This window comes from Mustela nivalis (genome assembly GCF_964662115.1).
Source record: "Mustela nivalis genome assembly, chromosome: 5".
NCBI lineage: Eukaryota > Metazoa > Chordata > Mammalia > Carnivora > Mustelidae > Mustela > Mustela nivalis.
In genome coordinates, this window is record NC_139024.1 from 133,514,395 (window position 1) to 133,528,908 (window position 14,514).

The 14,514-nt window shown below is 46.1% G+C and overlaps 1 protein-coding gene and 1 long non-coding RNA gene across 2 annotated transcripts in view; one reads left to right on the forward strand and one right to left on the reverse strand.

Moving 5' to 3' along the window:
- The window catches only part of LOC309865628, a 76,487-nt gene extending 65,439 nt beyond the window's left edge, over positions 1–11,048 (reverse strand). Inside the window, exons 1-2 of the long non-coding RNA XR_014312208.1 lie at positions 10,982–11,048; positions 6,421–6,458 (exon numbers count right to left, since the gene is read on the reverse strand). This is a non-coding gene — a long non-coding RNA (uncharacterized lncRNA). The remainder of the gene's footprint in view (positions 1–6,420; positions 6,459–10,981) is intronic.
- On the forward strand, positions 9,931–11,239 carry FOXQ1 (forkhead box Q1). The gene has a single exon (XM_082732172.1). The coding sequence runs from the start codon at positions 9,932–9,934 to the stop codon at positions 11,153–11,155; it is 1,224 nt and encodes a 407-aa protein (XP_082588298.1). The 5' UTR covers position 9,931; the 3' UTR covers positions 11,156–11,239.
- The last annotated feature ends 3,275 nt before the right edge of the window (positions 11,240–14,514 follow it).

A 14,514-nucleotide genomic window follows, 5' to 3' on the forward strand; every position in this document is an offset into this window, starting at 1 on the left:
ACCTGAGCTGAAGGCAGACACTTAACTAACTGAGCCACTCTGGCATCCCTAGCTTAGATATTTTAAATAGAAGTGTAATAGGGTTTCAGTTGTCTCATCAAAATTTATATGTTGAATTCCTAACCCAGAGTACCTCAGAATGTAAATGTAGTTATAGATTACATCTTTTAAAAGGTGATTAAATTGGGGAGACTGAGTGGCTCACTCAGTGAAGTGTCTGGCTCTTCATTTCAGCTCAGGTCATGATCTCAATCTCTGGGTCCTAGGATCAAGCCCCACACCAGGCTCCCTGGGAGCCTGCTTCACCATCTCTCTCTGCCTGCCACTCCCTGTGCTTGTACTCTGTCTCTCTCTGTCAAAGAAATAAAATCTTAAAAAAAAAAAAAAAAGAAGAAGAAGAAGAAGAAGAAAAAGAAAATTAGATTTCCCTGACTATACCTCCCATTATAGTTTTGACTTTGAAACCAGGTAAAAATTATATACTTATGAAACAAACTAAAAACAATGAAGGAAATAAAAGGCAAGATGCATCAAATAATGCTAACCAAATACCAGTTTGAAGAGTACACTTACAATTACCTGTAGCTATTGTAAAACTTGGTAATTTGTGTAGCTAGTGAATTATATCCCAGTAAAGGCAAAAAAAAAAAAACAAACTGTTTTCAGTTATCACATTGTTAGCAAATATTGGAATTGATATTTTGATACAAGAACAGAGATGCACACCCATATACAAAACAAATAGGGAGCCATATTGATGTGATATTCAACACAAGTGAAAAGAGATACAGATAGCAAATGAAAAACTTCAGTAAAAACCTTATCATCCTATAGTGAACTGGAAATGCTATGTGATCTCTTTAAGAATTATTTTTCTTTTTAGCACTGTCCACTGTAAAATCCTAGAAGCAATGACCGACAGACATCTCTAGAACTTAGATATTGGTCTCAATACTATTTCTACCAACAAAGAACTATTTGAATAAATAAATAATCCCATATATGAGGCAGGATATGTAAAGTGAGGAATATCTTGTCATATTAGAAATTTAGAAGACTATAAATGGACTTAAACACACCATACATGATTAAAAAACTGTATACTTTTATATACTTTATAGGGAGTATGCGTGTGTGTGTATCCTTTGCAGGATTCTAGGAGAACCATCAAATTATTTGAAAACAGGTAAGTAAACATAATTAAGTATCTAAATACTTAGATATTGAGACCAATATCTAAGTTCTAGAGATGTCTCCTGCACAAAATGTATTTCCAAGTAACAAATAGTTGTTGAGGCAAATCTTTTCTTTACATAAGTATTCCAACTTATAAAGAAAGAAGGGATGAATAATAATGCCACTATCTTGCAACCTCTGGTGGCAATAAACAGTTGTCATTAATGGCTGCAAAGACCATGTGGCAATACACTAGTGGGAACTTTAGATGAATTAAGCTTAGACTCAAAATCACAGATATCTTAATTTGCAAAAAGAGCAACAACCAGTCATTATAAGCCTCCATAAAAAAAATCCACATCATCAGCATTCTTGAAAAATCAAAATAAAAGCTGAATATGCTCAAGCCTTTCGAATTGTCAATTCATCAAAAATATAGGGGACAGAAGAGCATGTTAACTAATCAACATACAACTAACAACTAACATAATCAAAAACTCCAAACTGTAGGAAAAATCTACAAGACAAACAATCTGACCTATTTAACAATTCAACTCCAATGATAAATTAAAAACAGGGAAGGAAGCTCTATAAATTCAAGAGAATTAGAAGACTTATCAACTAAACATAATGGGAGCATCTTTAGATTCTAGATCAATCAAACTAATTGTTCATTAAAAATGACACTATTGAGGAAATTTTTAAATATTTTTATTGAAGTACAACTAACATACAGTGTTATATTAGTTTCGGGTGCACAATATAGTGATTCAACAATTCCATACATTACTCAGTGCTCCTCATGATAAATGCACTCTTAATCCCCTTCACCTATGTCATCCATCCCCCACCCACCTCCCCTCTGGTAACCAACAGTTTGTTCTCTGTATTTGGAGTCTGTTTTTTTGTTCTTTTTCTCCTTGTTTATTCATTTGTTTTGTCTCTTAAATTCCACGTATGAGTGAAAGCATATGGTATTTTTCTTTCTCTGACCAATAGTTCACTTAGCATCATAGCATCCAGGTCTATCCATGTTGTTGCAAATGGCAAAATCACAACTATTTTTATGGCTGAGTAATATTCCATTCATTCTTCTTCATTCGTTCATCTATGGATGGACTATGGATGGACATTGGGTTGCCTCCATATCTTCGCTATAGATAATTTTTCAATAAACATAGGGCACATACATGTTTTCAAATTAATGTTTTCATTTTCTTTGGGTGGCCATCCAGCAGTGGAATTACTAAATCACATGGTAGTTGTATTTTTAGTTTTTTGAGGAATATCCATACTGGTTTCCACAGTGGCTGCACTAATTTGAATTCTCATCAAGAGTGAACAAGAGTTCCTTTTACTCCATGTCCTTGCCATCACTTATGATTTCTTGTATTTTTTTTTTTATTCTAGCCATTTTGACAGGTATAAGGTGCTATCTCATTGTGGTTTGGATTTGCTTTTCTCTGATGATTAGTGATATTGTGCATGTTTTCATGTGTTCATTGTCCATTTGTATGTCTTCTTCAGAAAAATGTCTATTCAGATATTTTGTCCACTTTTAAAATAAGATTATTTGGGTTTTTTTTATGTTAAGTTGTCTAAGTTCTTTACATATTTTGCATATTAACCCCTTATTGGATATATAATTTGCAAATATCTTTTCTGAGACTACTAAGGAAATTTAATACTGAGTAAATATTTGATAATATTATGAAAATATTGGCAATAATTTGAGGTGTGGTAATGATACTGTGGTTATATTTTTATTTTTTAAAAAAAGGAGTCCATATCTCTTAGAGATATTAAAGTAATTAAAGAAGAAGTAATATGGTATCCTGGACTTGATCCAGAAAAACCTAGTGAAGGGTGGGAAGTGAAGACAATGAAGATACAAATAAAATAAAAGTGGCTATAAATTAGTAAATATTGATTGGGATAATAGTTACATGAGACTTCATTATACTTTCATCTTTACTTTTGTATATGCTTGAAATCCTCCATGATAAAACGTTGGTAGATAATAGAGAGGCTGTTAATCAGACAGATATTCTCTTCACAGCTCAATCACATTCTTTCCCGTGTGATTTGCTAATATGGGTTTTAACCTCTCTGAACAACACAATTGTCCTCAATGTTCTGGAAGAAAAACAGGGGATTTGACTTTTCTCTTTTTTTCTGGAACATTGACTAAGGCATTAGCTGCACTCCTGGCCTTGATAGTCCAAGGAAGTTTCCCATCCACCCAGGGACTGCTTTTCGCTTTTCCAGTTTCCACCTGGAAACTTTGCTTAGTAGATAATGGCCAAGGAATTTGGCCAATTGGGCCTACAAAGGCAGTCTATCTTTGCAGATGATCTCCCCAAGGATGAGGAGAATAAGACAAAGAATGTAATCTAGGGAGTTGAGCTGTTAAAATTTGGACAAGAGTTATTTTTCTAGATTTAAAAAAGAAAAAAAAGTGAGGACCAGTAACTTGTCTGGTAGAACAGGGACACAAACCCCAGATCACCCATCTCCAAATTCCAAACCTATTCAAAGAGTGACAACACCCTCTCTCAAGTTAAATGGAGAACTTCACTCCACCTCTATCCCACATGCACAAACCTAGACTGTGGGTCCAGAATCTGGGGACTGCTAGCCAAGGCAAGAATGATACAAGACACCTCCCTAGCCTGATGGGAAGAGCTGAGTAGGACCCTTCGAAGACCCATTTTGCTTTGTTTGGTTGTACAACCTCATTTGTAGATCTGAGAATACTAACTGGATCTCATTTGCCACCTGTCCCCTTCTCACCAGGACCTGTATGATAGTGTGACAATGGGGCAGTACCCAGAGGTATAAGAGTCAGAGGCATCCTATTCAGAATCCCCTTTGGAAAGACAGTCTTCTCTCAACAAACCTGGGGTGAGGGTCTGATTTTTAATTTGTTATGAAAAATGGCAGCCTCAAATTTAAAAAGAGAGAACAGATAATTCATTGTAAAATAAAGTTCAGGTTTTCTTTTTCAGCTTTGAAAACTTAAAATTTGAAGAACTTCAGGTATTAGGGAAACTGGACTAGAACTAAATAAGGATTCCTCAGACTTGGTCAGCTCTGAAGGGACAGACTCCATGGCCACAGTATCAATGCTGTCATCTTATTGTTACTAATGATCCCAAGGGTTTTCTTTCATTCTCTGATAATATTTCATGCATTGTGCAGAATTTTGTCTCTGAATGGCAGAGACAGCTTTTCCAGTGATCTCTAACCCCTATCATACTGTGGCTGATCTCCTTCATAACTTCACATCTTCTCTCTTTCCCCTTTACCTTTCCTCAATTTGCCTTTACCTACTTTCTCTCTTCTCCACCATTACTAGATCTGCCTGCCATTCCCCACTCCCCAGGACCCACTAACTGGAGGTTACACTCAAGTAGCCCAATAACACCTCAGGTTAATGGAAGCCCAAGGGGTTTCTTGCTGGTTGTGAACCTTGGACTCTCAGAAAAAAAAAAAAACTTCAAGGATAGTCCTTAGGTATGTACCTGTTCAGTAATGCCTAGCAAAATACTGGACTTCTTTGATTAAACCATGTCTAGGTGCTGGGCCAGAGTACCAAATGCATAGTGCCATAACACAGGTGGCAAACAGACACATAAGCCCATGTCCATTACAAAAATACATAAAATTACATGTTTTTATCCATTCCTACACGTCCACCCTGAATCTCTGCAGGATTCTTCCCAAGTTTTCAGAATCTACCAAACAATCAGCCAAACAATGGAGGTATGGGTTATAACAGGGCACAAAATATTGTTTCCTATATGTTTTCACTAGGAGAAAGGAAGAGTCACGGAACTTTCACTGCCACCTGACTTCTAAAACTAAGAGTCAGGACCCTCTCTGTTCCTCAAGAGAGAATTCACATAGGTCCAGTGCCACACATTTTCCCTTGGGACTCTGAACTTTAGCCTGTCCTCTGTGCCTGGAGCTCTTAGGTTCTTAAGGGCATTATAATGTAGACTCATCCACAGGTCCAGGTTCCCACAGGAAAGTACTTTTAAGTTCACCTTTTCTTTATACCTGGAGGCGGACAGCAGCTACCAGAGGAGGTTAGCAAGAAACTCAAAACTGTTTCCAGGTTACCCACAGGGAATGTTATCAAGGTGATCCCATGTTCCCACTGTGCAAAGTCTGTATGCTCTTTCATTTTTTTTTTTTTAAGATTTTACTTATTTATTTGACAGAGAGAGAGACACAGCAAGACAGGGAACACAAGCAGTGGGAGTGGGACAGGGAGACGCAGGCTTCCAGCCCAGCAGGGACCCCAGTGCAGGGCTTGATCCCAGAGTCCTGGGATCAGGACCTGAGCCCAAGGCAGACAGTCAACGACTGAGGCACCCAGGCACGCCAGGTATGATCTTTCAATTCAGGGACAAGTATTGGTATTTCCACTCAGAGTCAACTTCCAGTCTCCCAAATTACTTTAAGCATTTTAGGAATTAAATTATTTCCCACCCACATTAGAATTTAGAACTGGGGTTTGAAGCACTATCAAATCATTAAATGTGAAGATAGCTTCCAGTTAATTTAATTCTTGGTGTCTACAGATACATGCATTATCTTCCTTTGCCTAAAACCATTTCAGGTAGGCCACAAGATCATAGAAATGTGAACTCATCTTTGGCCATAGCTTATTCACTTCTCTCCATGGAAAGAAAAAGGCAAGAGGGAAAAAAAAAAAAAAAAAAAACACAAGTTAATAGGTCTTTCATAACTGCAAGTGTTTAGTCAGGCTCTACCCACTGGTATTTAGTCCCCCAGTGGATTAAGAATTAGGGAGCAGAAATCTCTAACCATTTCTGAAGAACTTATGAACTAACAAAACATTGAACGTGAATTTTTTTTACAGTGCCTGGGCTTGAGGGTGTTGTGGATAGAGATGCACAGAATGGATCATTTCTCCATCCATTCTTGTCTTTCTTAAATCTGGACAAAGTGAGTGATTTCCCTGGCTGTAAATAGCAGTTAAAGATAACATACCAAAATCAACCACAAAGGGAAACAGCAGTTTTATTTCTGATCTTAATTAAAGACAAATGCAGCCTGTCCTCAGCAAATGGCACAATGTGACATTCTGGAGGCAAAGACTTGGCACACTGCAGTGAGGGGAAAAGACAAAACTCCTGCCCTAGTGGGGCTCCCACTCTAGTTCTTGAGGATCTTTTTACCTCCTTAAGTTAGCCCACCTCCTGCTATTCTTACCAGGGCCTTCTTTCCAAGGTCCATCACCAATGGTCACTCTGAAAATAGAAAAGATTTTCTTGCTGAGAATTCTGCCACCTCCATCTTTCCCTTCCAACCTTTTTAGGCTCCAAACCTGCAGACAGTCACCCACCAGCATCCCAGCACTGAGGCTAGGGGAAGACCCATCCCAAAGGAGAGACTGGCAGGTCCCTTTCCCACCTGAGATGGGGTAAAGAAAGGGTCTGCTCCTTCTGAGGATGAGCAAGAGGGAAGGCACTGGGTAAAAAATAGATAAATGGGCACTGATGGGGGCAGTCTGCCTTCCCCAGGAGCAGCCAACACTCCTTTGATCAAAGCCCCATCTCCAGGTTGCCTGCCCAGGAGATCCACAACCCCCTCCCTGCTCTGTTTTCACCAGAGCAGATGTGCACATTCTGGAACTAGCAGGCTAAGACAAAGAGTGCCACTGCCACTATAGTCCGGGGGGTTGCATGTTCACATACCACCTTGCCTTGCAAACTCCCTAGGGGCGAAAATGCACTTCCTGTACATTTAATCCAAGAAAAAAATGAGTGCCAGCAAACTATCCGTGCAAGAGATGAGAGAAAATTTAGGAGTCCATTTGGATGGCCCTCTTTTTACAGGCAAAGAAGATCCAAACTTCGGCCTCACCTGGCCGTGTATGTACGTGGCAGCAGGGCACAGTATGTTGCCCAATTTTCTTCTATGCTCTCTGAACAATATCCCTATCAACAGTCCATTAGTCCATAAACTTCCCAGACTAACATGAGAGCCTCCTTGCCTCCTGCACCTGGGCTGGGGGATCTGGGGAGGGAGGAGGAGGGAAGATAGGGGAATGCAGAGCACCAGGGTGGAGAAAGTCATGGAGGTCCAGGGAGGACAGCCCGTAGAAGTGAGTGTTGAGGTGAGTGTTGCTGCTAATCTAGAGGTGTCTGGGCTGCATCAGGGTCACGAGTTTGGTATTAGCTGTATGACTCCAATCCTGCGGTACAGCACACCTATGCTGTATCTAAGATGAAACTGGGTGATGGCTGGGCACCTTGGCACTGGAGTGTCTCAAGGGCCTCCCTTAGACTCTGCAGCCAAACTGGACGCCCACCTCAACCAACTTGCCCAGGCTTATCTCACTCAAAAAATAAGCCTTCTTCCTTTTGCCCTGCCCACCTCCAGAGTTCAAATGAGAATGACATTCATTGTGCCTGTCTTTTGTCACTAGACAAATCGCTGCCTCTTTACCTGGCTGCTATCTTGCCTTAGCCCACTCCCCCATTCCAGGTCCAAGGGACCATAAACTCCCAGGGCTAGAGTGAGCAGATTTCTTAAAGAGAGGCTCATCTCTGGAAAAGAATCCATTCCCCACCCCACTCCCAACTCAAACACGCAATAAATGTCAGTCTAATCTCCAAATAATCATTTCTCCAAACACAAAGCTAACAGAACCGCCGATGGGTCTGTCATTTTGCCCGCCCCACTTTAAATGCCTTCAAAACTGCCTGAATAAAGATAAGAAAGGATTGTGTACGTTTTCTACACAAATGGTGGAAAGTAATAAAATAAACATCAAAGGTGAGCTTCCACGTACTCGCAGCTCCGTCGCTATGTCCAACAAAGGCAGGAAAAAGGAGGAAACCTCAGCGTGGAAGGGCAGCGGGTTAGAAGTGCACCCTTCCGGGGGGGTCCAGGGCGCCCCATCCCTGGGGCATTGACACGTAGTAGGCCCAACCGTCCTGCAGCAGAAAAAAGTCCCCCTTTCTCGACAGTCCAAAACCACAGCAAAAACCCTCACGGGGAAATTGGGAAGAAATGGTCGTAAACATATCGTGCTCTCGCCACCCCCCTCCCAGTCCCGGGAAACACACCCTCCCTTTCATTCCCGTTGATTAGTCGGAACCGAGAAGAGCACGTCCCCCGCTTCGCCCGTGTCTGCAGGGTTCTGCAGGGGTACACACGCAGGCAGAGCCTGGCTCCCTGAGCCATACACAGCAAACCCAGGGAAAGAGGGGAACAATGCTGCTCTTACCCAAGAGCCACCAGCCGGGTAAAGAAAAGGTAAAGGAAAACGAAAGAAAAGTGAAAGTCAGAGGCCATATAAGCGAGCAAGAGTCAAGGTCCTGAAAGGGAGGGAGGGGAGAAAAAAAAAAGAAAGAAAAGATCACAATTTCAAGTCCAGTATGAAAGAAAAGAAAGAAAAAAAGGAAAGAAAGAAGAAAGGAAAAGAAAAACAGAGAAGAAAAGAAGAAAGATGGGACGGAGGGAGAAAGAAAAGAGAAAAAAAGACCGCCAAAGAAAATCATAGAAAGGTGCACAGCATATGGCTCCCATAGGCGGTCCCTGCAAAGTGTCTTGCGCGGTCGTCGCTGTTAGCTGTCAGTAACTACAGGGGTTTGCTTTCGGAAGAAGCAGTTTTCACTACTTTCACGCTTGCTCTTTGGGAGAATCGTAGGCCTGAGCAAAGTCCCTGCCACCCTGCACCCAGTCCTTCCAGGTGCCCCGCCCCCCGGCCCGAGAATAGCCCCCCGCCACTGCCCAAACCGTCTCCTGGAGCTGCAAGACGCAGGGACCCCTCCCAGGCGGTCGGGCGCTCACACCTGAGGGAGGAGCCGGGCGGGAGGGGCCCGGCGCGCAGGCAAACTCACAGACAGGCGCACACCCCCAGCCGCGCGCAGGCTTCCCATTGGCAGGAGGCGGAGGGCGGGGCCGGGCCGACCCAAAACAAACAACCTGCGCCTAGACTTTGCGGCCGCGCTGCCGCATGGCCTCGGCCTGGTGTGCGCCCTCCGGGGAGCCTCGGCCACCTAGGCCACCTCGTTCCCCCACCCCTCGGCCCTCGGCGCCCAGGCCCCGCCCCCTCGGAGCGGCCGCAGGGTTATATTGGGCCGGGGCGAAGGTGGAAACGAGATGTAACAGCGGACGGCCAGCGCGGAGATGCAGCTTCGGAGAGCCGGGGCGGAAAGGCGGCTACGGGCGCCACGGCCTCCGGGACTCGGCTCCGCGGGCGCTCAAGGCTGAGGGCTCCAGACCCTACCCCAAGGGTGGCACGAACACCGGTTGGCACCATCTCCGTGCCCCCAAAGATTCCTGCCCCGGACCTGGGACCTCCAGTGAAGAACACCTTCTGGTCTCTTGAATGGATAGCAGATGCTCACGCTTCTTCCTTCCAGCAAGAAGTCCCAAACCCGGCACACTTGGGCATCAGAGGGTGGAACCGCGCCCCTGTACGCATTCACCCCGAAGTCTCTCATCCTTGAACTGATGACAGTACCCACCCAACTCCTCCCTCTCCGCCCCTCTTAGTTCACCCAATAAGCACAACTCCTCCAAAAAAATTTCAGCGGAAGAAGCCTCTTCAACGGAAAAGTGACGGTCTCTCGCAAGAAGAGGGAGAGCTCCCAGGAAAGAAAGGCGAAGATCCCTGGCCTCGAGATCTCCATTCCAGCCCCCCGCACCAGCTTCCCAAGGCCACGCGAAGGAAAGGGTACGGCCCAGGGCAGGGACAGGGTGCGCGGGCATGAAGTTGGAGGTGTTTGACCCCCGCGCGGCCCACGGGGACAAGCCGGTTAGTGATCTGGAGGGTGCAGGCGGGAGCAACGCGCCATCTCCGCTGTCGGCAGCTGGCGACGACTCCTTGGGCTCGGACGGGGACTGTGCGGCCAACAGCCCCGCGGCGGGCAACGGCGCCGCGGAGCTGGCGGGCGGTGGCGAGCCAAGCCCAGGCGGGGGACCGGGCGAGGAGGAGGAGGGCCCAGCGGTGGCGGCGGCGGCGGGGCACGCGGAGGCCTGCGCGGTGGGGCCGGGTGCGGGGAGCGCGGTGGGCGGCGAGGGCGCGCGCAGCAAGCCCTACACTCGGCGGCCCAAGCCCCCGTACTCATACATCGCGCTCATCGCCATGGCTATCCGCGACTCGGCGGGCGGGCGCCTGACGTTGGCCGAGATCAACGAGTACCTCATGGGCAAGTTCCCCTTCTTCCGCGGCAGCTACACGGGCTGGCGCAACTCGGTGCGCCACAACCTCTCGCTCAACGACTGCTTCGTCAAGGTGCTGCGCGACCCCTCGCGGCCCTGGGGCAAGGACAACTACTGGATGCTCAACCCGAACAGCGAGTACACCTTCGCCGACGGGGTCTTCCGCCGCCGCCGCAAGCGCCTCAGTCACCGGGCGGCGGCCCCCGCACCTGGGCTTCCGCCCGAGGAGGCCGCTGCCCACCCCCCTGCCGCACCCCCGCCGCCCGCACCCGCCGCCCCGGCTTCTCCCCGCGCGCGCTCGCCTGCCCGCCAAGAGGGGCGCTCCAGCCCGGCGGGCAAGTTCTCCAGTTCCTTCGCCATAGACAGCATCCTCAGCAAACCCTTCCGCAGCCGCCGCGACGGGGAAGCGGTCCCCGGGGCGCGCCTGCCGTGGGGCGCCTCGTCCTGCCCGCCGCTGCCCACATATCCCGCGCTACTCCCCGGCGCCTCTGGAGGGGCTCTGCTGCCGCTGTGCGCGTATGGGACGTCCGAGCCGGCGTTGCTGGCCGCGCGCGGAACCGACGCGCAGCCCGCGGTGCCACCCGCCGCACCTCACCTCCTGCTCGCGCCCCTCTCCTCCTCGGCCCCAGCCAAGCCGTTTCGAGGCCCGGTGGCCGGCGGCGGCGCACACCTGTACTGCCCCCTGCGGCTGCCCGCGGCCCTGCAGGCGTCCTCGGTCTGTGGCCCCGGCACGCACCTGCCTTACCCAGTGGAGACGCTTCTGGCCTGAACAGAGCCGCGGAGCCCCCCAAAGGTGGGCGCCTTTGGGGATGCAGAAAACGCAGGCCGGGGCTTTGTATTTTTCTAGACAGACAAAAAAGAGAGAGAGAGAGAGACGTTAATAGAAAAGTCTCCATCAAACGTGCCTTAAAGCTAAAGCATTTTTGACATAAGTGTTCAAATTTAATTCAGATAATTTTTCATCTTTTGTGACTTTACAGAAGACCAAACCAGTTCGCCATAATTGTTTTAGGTTCTTGACCAAGCCTGTCCTTCCCTCACTTCACAAAGACTTTTCCTATCTTCTTACTCCCCCTTATTCCTATTTTTGTCGCACCTTCTATTGATTTGTCCCTTTAAAAAAAAAATCAGGGAACCATTCCATAGGATAAATGATATGACTACTATATGGGGTTTAATGGCCCCTGCTCCATGTAAGTATGTGGCATTTATAGGCATGACTGAGTGTGAGAGAGGTGTCAGAGAATCTGCAGTCATTTCTCTGCTATTGACCAATGCTTCACTGTGCCAAAAGATTTAAAAAAAAAAAAAAGTTGGGTTTTGTAATTAAATTATTTATATATTTTTGAGACCTGAATTGAAAATGTTGCAGGCAACGGGCTACAGCTTTATTAGTGGTTCGGTGATCTCTACCTGTGGTCTCCTTGGGCCAAGCAATTTCTTTAAAGGGAATGTTAGCATTATGTATGTGGGGTGCCAGGACCACTGCCACCTGAAAGCAAGTGTGATTTTTTATTTTTAATATTATTTTATTTGTGTCTGTACATATTCATGTATAAATTTTATGAAACCCAGGCATAGTGCTTATTTTTAATAAAATTCACAACTGACTTTAACACTTTGTGATGGTGGGTTGCAGATGCAGAATTTTTTACATTCCTTCCACCCTGCCCTTGCCAAGAAAATGGGTTTAGGTTGGACTCTCAAAAAACTTCCAATGGAGTCAAACAATTTCTTGAATAATTCAATAAAGGTAAAGTCAGAGTGCAGGTTACCTCACCTAAACAATTACCCTACAAATCTCCAGGATGGGACTTCTGTCAACATGATTTCTTAAACTTCAAACCAATGACCTCTATGAAAACTCACTTAAGAGTTACCAGAACAAATGATAAGGTGTGTGCCCCTTTCCTACAAGAATGCTTTAGCAGACAAATTGAGCTATTAGCAAGCTTTTATAGTCAAGCAGGCATTTTTAAATAAGTTGGATCTGATTTGGAGCTCAAAAAGCTGGAAACAATCTTGGCATAAGACTATCTTAATACACCAAAGATTTCTTTAGGGCAGTTTTAAAAGCAACTTAAAAGCCAATGATTTTTGTCAAAATGAAACGATCTACCTTTTTAGGAATGCAAATTAATCTGTTTATGAACGAATCAGTAGTTGTTGGTTTTTTCTTTTTTTTTTTTCCACTCGTATGAGGATAGCATTTGTAGAGGTGGGGATGCCAGGCCTATTTCAGTTGTGATCTGAAGAGAAAACACCACCTCAGATGGGGCAAAGACAGTATCTCACAGTAAAAAGGGAAGGTTTTGATCAGAGCAAGTATGAACAGTGTGAACACCTGCTGTTCCGTAAATTCAGAGGCAGTGGGGCTCTAACAATTTATGGATTGCAATATTCTAAAGACTAATGCAAAGAACAAGAGATTCAGAATCTAGAAATTTAGGCCCTATTCTTGTTCTTGAAGTTCTTCTGTAGATCTAATCTAATTTTAGACAAGAGAATGATTTAGGGTTTACATATTGTGAGGTGGGGAAAAGAAAGTGGGATTTATTTCAGGATGCTGTCTTTGGACAGAAATGGGGGGGACCCCATCTGCAAGTCTAGTAACAAGTCTTGACAAATTTTGGTGGTATCTACTTAGTAATCATGAAGAGTGATAATAATAGGGTTGAATTATGGCAAAAGGTAGACACTGAAGTGGAGATTTGCACCCACAAGGCCAGTAATTAGACCGAAAAATAAAACTGAAATGGACTGGGAGTAAAGGGTGGGGAAAGTTCACTGGCCTAAAAATATCAGGACTCATATACTCAATCCTTTGCTTTTTCTCTTGAAAACACACTCAGATTAAAGGCGAGCAAGGAGTCAGACACTTGAGGTGCTTCTGAACTCCAGCAGACCATTTCTCTCCAACTGTGTACCTTGCCTCCAGAGGCAAGGTGCTGTTTATTTTTAAATCAGTTTTGGAAAGCCACAATTTTCATTTCTACACTAATACACGACGTCAAGTTTGCAAATGGAGATTTTAAATCGCAGTTTATTTATGGTAAAGAACACAGGGCAATGTAAAAGAGGCAAAGGGAAAGGTAATTAAAAAAAAAAAAAAAAAGAAAGAAAGAAAGAAATCACAGCTATTCTCTCGGGAAAAAATCCCTCCTTCCTAATGAAGGCTCCGGAGTCCCGCGACCGGGGCCCTCCCCGGCTTCTGGTGCCCAGGTACCCTAAGGTTTTCTAGAGAATGGTCAGAGGCCCTTGAACTTTGTGTGCCTGTACGACCTCCCATGACCACCGCCAACCTCCTACTCCCACGACCAAGCCAGTGGGGGAAGGGGGCAGGATGTGGAGAGATGGAGGGACCTGTGGCTCAGTCGCCGCCTCTCTGCCTTTCCTTCCCACTTCTCAGCCTCTCCCAGCTGGGCCGGAGGAGGGCCCAAGGAAGGGGAACCGCACAAGCTGTGGTTTTCGAAATGAAAGTGGAAAGTTGCGAGGACGCTTTTAGTTCAAGCTATACCCCAGTTCCACCAGAACCGCATCTTGCGGAGGAGACCCCGGCCCTCAGCGACTAAGTTCAATCAGTGCTTGCGCTAAGTTCACCCTCTCCCATGGCCCGCCCTTCCCCCACCCCCACCCCCGCTCGACCCTTGCGGGCCGCCGGGCCCGGCCCACCTGTGCAAACACCCAGCAGCCTAGCGCGCAGACCCTGGGGTGGGGGTGGGAGTCTGTTTGGTTTCGGAAACGCCCTTTGATACCTGTCAGGCCTGCGAGGAGCCAGAGATGTGGGCCGAGGGCTCCATGGGTCAGTTTTCAAAGATCCCCTCTTCTGCCCCTGCGTTGGCACTTTTGCGGTGCCTTTTCTACTCACCCCTCCACGACTCAGAAGAACCCCTTCCAGACCGACGTGGACAAACGCGGAGAGAGAGAAGTGCACAACTGCAAAGCCCAGTCCAGCGGGGCCTCCTCCTACAAGTGCGGGACCTACCCCCGTCTGCCTTCCCCACAGCCACGGATCAAGTCCTCCGTTTTGAGGAGCTGAAAAATTCTCTGCGAAGCGATACGCAACATCCTGATAAATCTAAAACCCGCTTTCTACTGTAGAAGAGGACTCTCCTGAATACAGAAGGC